Source organism: Chrysemys picta, chromosome 1 (assembly GCF_011386835.1).
Source record: "Chrysemys picta bellii isolate R12L10 chromosome 1, ASM1138683v2, whole genome shotgun sequence".
Lineage (NCBI taxonomy): Eukaryota > Metazoa > Chordata > Testudines > Emydidae > Chrysemys > Chrysemys picta.
In genome coordinates this window covers 121,167,158-121,177,206 of record NC_088791.1, presented here as the reverse complement: position 1 = coordinate 121,177,206, position 10,049 = coordinate 121,167,158, and the positions used below count along the sequence as shown (strand labels likewise).

Here is a 10,049-nt window from a genome sequence, read left to right as displayed (position 1 = left end):
GGAGGAAGTAGATTTCCCAACAGTGTGCTTTACAAAGGTAGTATCCAGAGAATATAATTCCCTTCTGATCTCTTGCATAGCCTGCAGGGATTCACATGCTCATAGCATAGCGATGAAGAGGGCTATTTATATGACCCAGCAAAACTACACTCTGTCTGTGCGTGTGCTTTTTATCTAGGGCTTGCTCTGTGGGTCATCAAGCAGGGATGAGATGGGAAATAGGAACCAGTCCAAACAACAGCCCTTTATTGTATTCTTTTCCCATCCATCTTGAGGCCTAAACGAAGGGGGTGTGGTTACATTGAAAAGGAGCAGAACAATGTGTGCGCACAAACTGAATCATTTCACTTAAAGGGACACCACCTAGCCAGACTATGCCCTTAAATTACCTTCCTTAAAGGATAAGAAATCACATGCAGCCTAATCAGAAAAGAGAAAATACAGCTATGGAAGCATAACAAATTAATGGGATCTGCAGATACTGCTCCATAGGTGGTGACTGCAGACGGCTGCTTGGCAACCTATATACAGTAAAAACAAGTCAGTGATTTCAGTTTAGTTCCTAGCAGACAGATTTCCACATCACAGTTGAGACAAAGGTTTTGTCTACACTGCTGTCAGTGCTGTGACGGCAGCACATGTAGACCAGCCTGAGCTAGCTATAATCTAGCTGGCTCAAACAACAATAGCAGTGAAGCCACAGCAGCATGGGCTAGCTTAGTGGTTCTCAACCTATTTATCATAGTGGGCTGCATATGCCCACAAAGTGTTATCTGGGCCACGGGTTGAGAACCACAGTGCCCCTCACCTAACTCCCCCCCCAAACCCCTATCCCCAGTGCCCTCCGCCCAGAGACCCCTCCACAGAGTGGAGTCAGGAGCGGAGAGACAGGCAGCGGGTAGGGACCCCGACCCTGGACTCCAACCCCGGACCCTGCTGGGTGGGGCCAGGTGGAAGTCAGGACCCTGGACCCTGACCCTGTCATGCAGGGCCATGTGGCAGTCAGCAGCCTGGACCCTGAGCCCACTGTGTGGGGCCAGGTGGCAGCCTGCAGCCCGGACCCCAGACCCCTCTGTGTGGAGCCAGCGGCAGCCAGCAGCCCGGGCCCCAGAGCCCGCCACATGGGAGGGCAGCTGTGAGCCTGGAGCTCGCCGCGCGGCAGGGCAGCCGGTCCTGGTCCCTGTGGCCTATAGCACACAGCTGAGCTGGGCCGTAGCTGTGTGCTAATTGGGCCGCATGTGGCCTGTGGGTTGAGGACTGCTGGGCTAGCTCCTCGAGTACATACTGAGTGGGTTGGTACAGCCCATGCTGCTGAGTGCTATTGTTATTTGAGCTAGCTAGATCTATACATGCTGCAGTCGCTCCTCTGATTGCCATATAGACATACCCTAAGAAGTGTGGTCTAAGCAAAGAACTGGTGGCCATAAACTCCTGAGTTCTTATCCCACTTTGACAGTGATTCCATCAGTAACTTCTCTGCCTGGTTTAATATAATAGTGATAATATTATATTATATAGAATATAATACGGTTATGGCAGGCATCATCAGTTTCTTTACTTAGGCTACATCTACACTGCACACCACTGGTGGCAGTGTGTAGTGTACATGTAGCTACATACATGCCATAGTGAAAAGCAGGCTGTGTCCATGCTGTGGTGTGTAGTTACATGTGGCAGTGAAAGGCTCTGGTGGGGGAAAGGCTCAAGCAGCGATAATTGTTGGAGCCTTTTCCCACTACAGAGTCTTTCCCTGTGGCGGGGAAAGACTGCGGCAGTTCCCTGTGGCTGGGAAAGACTCTGGCAGCGGGGAAGCAGCGGGACACTACATTGCTAAAAATATTAGTATAGACATGGGAGGCACTGGTTGGTCATGTAGAAAGCCACATACGGTACTTACCCACTTGGTTCAGACATGTCTTTATTTTTATTGCCTAAGCAGTGCCTCACTGGTTTTTATATCTGTTCTAAGGCGGGCATGTACTCTACAAGCCACTATAAAAAGTGTGCAGTGTAGACGTACCTTTAGTGTGTGAGCATGTTTTGATGCTTAGAAAGTTTTGGATTATGCAAGGTTTTGGTGTAGAGGCAGCTGCGGGAAAGAGGGAAGAGTGTGAGCAGCAGGAAAGTTTGTTCTTCACCCTGGGCTCTGATTGGAGTCAATTCTTGAGGCAGAGTTGGTCCTTAGGACCCTGACATTAGGCATTGGGCTGAGATTCCTGGAACAAGAAGTTGCCCTGAATGCTGTTTGATCTTCTCATTTGAGGACTGGTGTGAGTGTGTGTAAATAAAGCAGTTTAAAGTAAATCCCAACCACACTTCTCTTCTCCTCCACTGGAAAGCTGATCTGCAAGGCCCTACCACATGGCACAGGGGATGATGCTCTTGTCAGAAGGAGAGGCAGTAATATGTGCTCAAGTGCCTCAGAGAGGTGAACTGCAGATTAATTTGTTAATGTAGAAAATACATGTGTATTTCATAAATTCGAGTTTGCCATATGTATTTTCAGTGGATGATGAAAAAAGTTAGGTGAGTGCTAATCTTATAACTATTCAGTCCAGTTCAGGCATTCTGCTGCAGACCAAATCCACCTGAGTCCTAGGGTACGTCTACACTTACCGGAGGGTGCGGCTGCAGGCAATCGATATTCTGGGATCGATCCCGGAAGTGCTCGCTGTCGACGCCGGTACTCCAGCTCGGCGAGAGGAGTACGCGGCATCGTCGGGGGAGCCTCCCTTCTGCGTCTGGACCCGCGGTAAGTTCGGACTAAGGTACTTCGAATTCAGCTACGTTATTAACGTAGCTGAATTTGCGTACCTTAGTCCGAAGTGGGGGATTAGTGGGGACCAGGCCCTAGAGATGGAGATAAAGGGACAAACTCTGCTTTCAGGTCTACTGGTAAGGCTCTAGAGGGCATCAACACAGTTACTCTACTTATTCATCAATATAGAATCTGGCCCTTATGTTTTATGGAAATTGTGACAGAAAAACTCACTTAGCTTCATCCCTGATGTATTGTAACCAAAAGTCATGGGGGACATCTCACATCTGAGACAACACATTTGGGGGAGGGATAGCTCAGTGGTTTGAGCATTAGCCTGCTTAAAGCCAGCATTGTGAGTTCAATCCTTGAGGGGGCCACTTAGGGTATGTCTACACTACGAAATTAGTTCGAATTTATAGAAGCCGGTTTTATTGAAACCGGTTGTATACAGCCGACTGTGTGTGTCCCCACATAAAATGCTCTAGGTGCTCTAGTCGGTGGACCGCGTCCACAGTACGAGGCTAGCGTCGACTTCCGGAGCATTGCACTATGGGTAGCTATCCCACAGCTATCCCACAGTTCCCGAAGTCTCCGCCGCCCCTTGGAATTCTGGGTTGAGATCCCAATGCCCGGATGATGCAAAAACAGTGTTGCGGGCGGTTCTGGGTACATGTCGTCAGGCCCCTCCCCCCCCGTCACAGCAATGGCAGACAATAGATTCGCGCCTTTTTACCTGGGTTACCTGTGCAGACAACATACCACGGCAAGCATGGAGCCCGCTCAGCTCAGCTGAGCTCACCGTCACTATATGTCCTCTGGGTGCCGGCAGACGTGGGACTGCATTGCTACACAGCAGCAGCTGCTAACTGCCTTTTGGCGGTAGACGGTGCAGTAGACTGGTAGCCTTCATCGGCGATCTGGGTGCTGGCAGCCGTGGGGCTTGCCTTTTGGCAGTAGATGGTGTATTACGACTGTTAGCCGTCCTATTACAAGTCGGGTCATCGCACATTAGCAGAGTCTTCCCCGAGCAGCCGATTGTGCAATAGGCCTGAAGACCATCGTCATACACTAACTGCCAAGCGCCCAGTATTTGCTGCCAAGCACCCAGAAAGATGCCGAGGGCTATCAGTCACGCTGCACCGTCGTCTTAAGATGTAAAAAATAGATTTGTTCTGTATTCATTTGCTTCCCCCTCCCTCCGTCAAATCAACGGCCTGCTAAACCCAGGGTTTTCAGTTTAATCTTTGGGGGGACCATTCTGTGTGACAGTTGTTTGTGTTTCTCCCTGATGCACAGCCACCTTTCTTGATTTTAATTCCCTGTACCTGTACGCCATGTCGTCACTCGGCCCGCCCTCCCTCCTTCCCCTAGTCCGTCAGATACTACTTTCGCGCCTTTTCTTTGAATTCTGGGTTGAGATCCCAATGCCCGGATGATGCAAAACAGTGTCGCGGGCGGTTCTGGGTACATGTCGTCAGGCCCCTCCCCCCTCGTCACAGCAACGGCAGACAATAGATTCGCGCCTTTTTACCTGGGTTACCTGTGCAGACAACATACCACGGCAAGCATGGAGCCCGCTCAGCTCAGCTGAGCTCACCGTCACCATATGTCCTCTGGGTGCCGGCAGACGTGGGACTGCATTGCTACACAGCAGCAGCTGCTAACTGCCTTTTGGCGGTAGACGGTGTAGCATGAGTAATAGCCGTGGGGCTGGCAGCCGTAGGGCTGCATTGCACCAGCCCCTTGCCAGGAGATGGTATATTATGACTGGTATCCATCATCGTCGTACTGGAGTGGCTGTCAATCATGGGCACCTGGGCAGACATGCTACTGTTTCGATGATGATGGCTACCAGTCGTAATATACTATTTTCTGCCAATTGCCCAGTATTGTCTGCTAAGCACCCAGAAGAGGCTGAGGGCGATGCTGGGTGCTGGCGGACGTGGGGCTGGCAGACGTGGGGCTGCATTGCTACACAGCAGCAGCCCCTTGCCTTTTGGCAGACGATGGTATATTATGACTGGTAACCATCGTCATCATACTGGAGAGGCTATCACTCATGCTGCACCGTCGGCTGCCAGCTTAAGATGTAAAAAATAGATTTGTTCTGTATTCATTTGCTTCCCCTTCCTCCGTGAAATCAACGGCCTGCTAAGCCCAGGGTTTTCAGTTTAATCTTTGGGGGGACCATTCTGTGTGACAGTTGTTTGTGTTTCTCCCTGATGCACAGCCACCTTTCTTGATTTTAATTCCCTGTTCCTGTACCTGTACGCCATGTCGTCACTCGGCCCTCCCTCCCTCCTGCCCTCCCTCCTTCTCCTGGTCCATCAGATACTAGTTTCGCACCTTTTTTCTGACCAGCCAGGTGCCATAGCTAGCACTGGGATCATGGAGCCCGCTCAGATCACCGCGGCAATTATGAGCACTATGAACACCACGCACATTGTCCTGGAGTATATGCAGAGCCAGGACATGCCAAGGCGAAACCCGGACCAGCCGAGGAGGCGATTGCAGCGCGGCGACGAGAGTGATGAGGAAATTGACATGAACATAGACCTCTCACAAGGCATAGGCCCCAGCAATGTGGAAATCATGGTGTCACTGGGGCAGGTTCATGCCGTGGAACGCTGATTCTGGGCCCGGGAAACAAGCACAGACTGGTGGGATCGCATCGTGCTGCAGGTATGGGACGATTCCCAGTGGCTGCAAAACTTTCGCATGCGTAAGGGCACTTTCATGGAACTTTGTGACTTGCTTTCCCCTGCCCTGAAACACCAGGATACCAAGATGAGAGCAGCCCTCACAGTTGAGAAGCAAGTGGCGATAGCCCTGTGGAAGCTTGCAACGCCAGACAGCTACTGGTCAGTCGGGAATCAATTTGGAGTGGGCAAATCTACGGTGGGGGCTGCTGTGATCCAATTTGCCAGGGCAATGAAAGACCTGGTGATAGCAAGGGTAGTGACTCTGGGCAACGTGCAGTCAATAGTGGATGGTTTTGCTGAAATGGGATTCCCAAACTGTGGCGGGGCCATAGACGGAACCCATATCCCTATCTTGTCACCGGAGCACCAAGCCACCGACTACGTAAACCGCAAGGGGTACTTTTCAATGCTGCTGCAAGCCCTGGTGGATCACAAGGGACGTTTCACCAACATCAACGTGGGATGGCCGGGAAAGGTACATGATGCTCGCGTCTTCAGGAACTCTGCTCTGTTTCGAAAGCTGGAGGAAGGGACTTTCTTCCCGGACCAGAAAGTGACCGTTGGGGATGTTGAAATGCCTATCGTGATCCTTGGGGACCCAGCCTACCCTTTAATGCCATGGCTCATGAAGCCGTACACAGGCAGCCTGGACAGGAGTCAGGACCTGTTCAACTACAGGCTGAGCAAGTGCCGAATGGTGGTGGAATGTGTATTTGGACGTTTAAAAGCGCGCTGGTGCAGCTTACTGACTCGCTCAGACCTCAGCGAAAAGAATATCCCCATTGTTATTGCTGCTTGCTGTGCGCTCCACAATATCTGTGAGAGTAAGGGGGAGACATTTATGGCGGGGTGGGAGGTTGAGGCAACTCTCCTGGCCGCTGATTACGCGCAGCCAGACACCAGGGCGGTTAGAGGAGCACAGCAGGGCGCGGTGCGCATCAGAGAAGCTTTGAAAACGAGTTTTGTGACTGGCCAGGCTACTGTGTGAAACTTCTGTTTGTTTCTCCTTGATGAACCCTCCAAACCGCCCCCCCCCGACCCGGTTCACTCTACTTCCCTGTGAACCAACCACCCCACCCCACCCTCCCCTCCCCAATTCGAGCACCGCTTGCAGAGGCAATAAAGTCATTGTTTTTTCACATTCATGCATTCTTTATTAGTTCCTCACAGAAGTAGGGGGATAATTGCCAAGGTAGCCTGGGATGGGTGGGGGAGGAGGGATGGAAAAGGACACACTGCAGTTTAAAACTTTAACTCTTATTGAAGGCCAGCCTTCTGATGCTTGGGCAATCATCTGGGGTGGAGTGACTGGGTGGACGGAGGCCCCCCCACCGTGTTCTTGGGCGTCTTGGTGAGGAGGCTATGGAACTTGGGGAGGAGGGCTGTTGGTTACACAGGGGCTGTAGCGGCGGTCTCTGCTCCTGCTGCCTTTCCTGCAGCTCAACCATACGCTGGAACATATCAGTTTGATGCTCCAGCAGACGGAGCATTGACTCTTGCCGTCTGTCTGCAAGCTGACGCCACCTATCGTCTTCAGCCCGCCACTTGCTCTTTTCATCCCGCCATTCAGCCCGCCACCTCTCCTCTCGTTCATATTGGGCTTTTCTCATCTCCGACATTGACTGCCTCCACACATTCTGCTGTGCTCTATCAGCGTGGGAGGACATCTGCAGCTCCATGAACATATCGTCCCTCGTCCTACGTTTTCTCTTTCTAATGTTCACGAGCCTCTGCGAAGGAGAAACATTTGCAGCTGGTGGAGGAGAAGGGAGAGGTGGTTAAAAAAGGACACATTTTAGAGAACAATGGGTACACTCTTTCATTACAAGGTCGCATATTTCGGCTTGCAGGCAGCCATGGTAGGCCACAGTGTTTTGGCTTTTTTAACCTTCTTAACATGCGGGAAAGGTTGCAAACAGCAGCGCATTTCCCATATCAAGGATGAATTGGGTTGTCCATTTAAAATGGGTTTTCAATGTAAAAGGAGGGGCTGCGGTTTCCCGGTTAACATGCGGCACAAACACAAGTAAACCCCCCCCCCACACACACACACACGATTCTCTGGGATGATCACTTCACCCCTCCCCTCCACCGCGTGGTTAACAGCGGGGAACATTTCTGTTCAGAAGAGCAGGAACGGGCGCCTCTGAATGTCCCCTTAATAAAATCACCCCATTTCAACCAGGAGAGCTTTCTGGAGATGTCCCTGGAGGATTTCCGCTCCATCCCCATACACGTTAACAGACTTTTCCAGTAGATGTACTGGCCGCGATTGCCAGGGCAAATTAATCATTAAACACGCTTGCTTTTTTTTTGTAATGTTTACAAATATTTACAAAGTTACACTCACCAGAGGTCTCCTGTGTGCCCTGAGGGTCTTGGGTGAGTTCGGGGGTTACTGGTTCCAGGTCCAGGGTCACAAACATATCCTGGCTGTTGGGGAAACCGGTTTCTCCGCTTCCTTGCTGCTGTGAGCTACCTACAGTACCTCCATCCTCATCTTGCTCGTTCCCCGAACCGTCTTCCCTGTGTGTTTCTCCAGTGAGAGAGTCATAGCACACGGTTGGGGTAGTGGTGGCTGCACCCCCTAGGATCGCATGCAGCTCCGCGTAGTAGCGGCAAGTTTGCGGCTCTGCCCCGGACCTTCCGTTTGCTTCTCTGGCTTTGTGGTAAGCTTGCCGTAGCTCCTTAATTTTCACGCGGCACTGCTGTGTGTCCCTGTTATGGCCTCGGTCCTTCATGGCCTTGGAGATCTTTTCTAATACTTTTCCATTTCTTTTACTGCTACGGAGTTCAGCTATCACTGCTTCATCTCCCCATATGGCGAGCAGATCTCGTACCTCCCGTTCGGTCCATGCTGGAGCTCTTTTGCGATCCTGGGACTTCATCACGGTTACCTGTGCTGATGAGCTCTGTGTGGTCACCTGTGCTCTCCACGCTGAGCAAACAGGAAATGAAATTCAAACATTCGCGGGTCTTTTCCTGTCTACCTGGTCAGTGCATCTGAGTTGAGAGTGCTGTCCAGAGCGGTCACAATGAAGCACTGTGGGATAGCTCCCGGAGGCCAATAACGTCGAATTCCGTCCACACTACCCCAATTCCAACCCGCAAAGGCCGGTTTTATCGCTAATCCCCTCGTCGGAGGTGGTGTAAAGAAACCGGTTTAAAGGACCCTTTAAGCCGAAAGAAAGGGCTTCGTTGTGTGGACGTGTCCAGGCTTAATTCGGTTTAACGCTGCTAAAGTCGACCTAAACCCGTAGTGTATACCAGGCCTTAGAGATCTGGGGCAAAATCAGTACTTGGTCCTGCTAGTGAAGGCAGGGGGCTGGACCCAATGACTTCTCAGGGTCCCTTCCAGTTCTATGAGATAGGTATATCTATATATATTATATTATTTTAACCAGACTATTAGCTTTAGCAAGAGTGTGATATCATTTCAAAACTAGAGACCTCTTTATATTTCAGAGTTAACCCACCAAGAAGAAGGGAGGCAGTTCACACTTCTCAGAGCTATTGTTCAGGGTGTCTATAGATTGGGAAGACAACACTATACTGGTTTACATTCTGAAGGACAGGAAATGCTGCATCTAATCAAAGATCTCTCCACCTACACAAAGACCCAAGAATTGGCAAACACATACCATTTTGAAGGTAATAGACCTTCCCCCCCTTCAATTTAACAGTCCATTTTTCAGCTAAAGTTAATAACATTTTTCTTACAGAGTCTACTAGTAAAAATTCTTTAGAACTCTGGAGCCTAGAAACAAACTGGAAGATTAAGGAATGAGTCACGCTATTTGAGTAATCCTGCTACTGATTATTTGAAAAAGCTAGATTAGAAGGGTAGTATTATAGGCCAAAAAGGCAATGTCGGAGATGTGTAAAATAGTTACTTACTTAGCTAACGTAGCCCTATTAGAAAATCTGGCCACGATTTGGAAAGTGATAGTGGAAATTAATACTGGGCACTTGACTGAAGTTTAGCTTCTTGGCACAATATTGGTTAATATAGTCCACAAGAATGGAATTAACAGTATTATAATAATGAAAATGTTAATAAATACAAATAATTAAAATACTGCATCTAGAGGCCAGACTCTCCAGAACAGGCAGAGGAGATTATAATTTACACTTCATCATGCAAATTTATCTCCTTCACATCCCAGGGCAGATTTAGCAGGAAGCCTGCTAAACAACCAGTGGGGCCACTGGACGATCGAGATGCTAAAGGAGTACTCAAGGATGAGAAGGCCATTGAAGAGAAACTAAATTAATTCTTTGCATTGGTCTTCATGGCTGAGGATAGGAGGGAGATTCCCAAACCTGAGCCATTCTTTTTCGGTGACAAATCTGAGGAACTGTCCCAGATTGAGGTGTCATTAGAGGAGGTTTTGAACAGATTGATAAAATAAATAGTAATAAATCATCAGGACCAGATGGTATTCACCCAAGAGTTCTGAAGGAACTCAGATGTGAAATTGCAGGACTACTAACTGTAGTCTGTAACCTATCATTTAAATCATCTTCTGTACCAAATGACTGGAGGATAGCTAATGAGACACCAATTTTTAAAAACGGGTCCAGAG

At 49.6% G+C, this 10,049-nt stretch overlaps 1 protein-coding gene across 1 annotated transcript; it reads right to left on the bottom strand.

Moving 5' to 3' along the window:
- Positions 1-6,496: 6,496 nt before the first annotated feature.
- Positions 6,497-8,733, bottom strand: LOC135975864 (mediator of RNA polymerase II transcription subunit 15-like). Its single transcript, XM_065568739.1, has 2 exons — positions 7,814-8,733; positions 6,497-7,216 (listed from the first exon to the last, which is right to left on the bottom strand). Exons 1-2 carry the CDS (start codon positions 8,349-8,351, stop codon positions 6,714-6,716), a joined length of 1,041 nt encoding a protein of 346 aa, XP_065424811.1. The 5' UTR covers positions 8,352-8,733; the 3' UTR covers positions 6,497-6,713.
- Positions 8,734-10,049: the final 1,316 nt, after the last annotated feature.

Excerpts from the sequence above, each read along its gene's own strand:
- LOC135975864 (XM_065568739.1), bottom strand. The coding sequence starts at position 8,351 with ATGAAGTCCCAGGATCGCAAAAGAGCTCCAGCATGGACCGAACGGGAG. Across the intron at positions 7,217-7,813 it reads GGGCACACAGGAGACCTCTG|CTGCAAATGTTTCTCCTTCG; the intron begins GTGAGTGTAACT and ends CTCCTCCACCAG.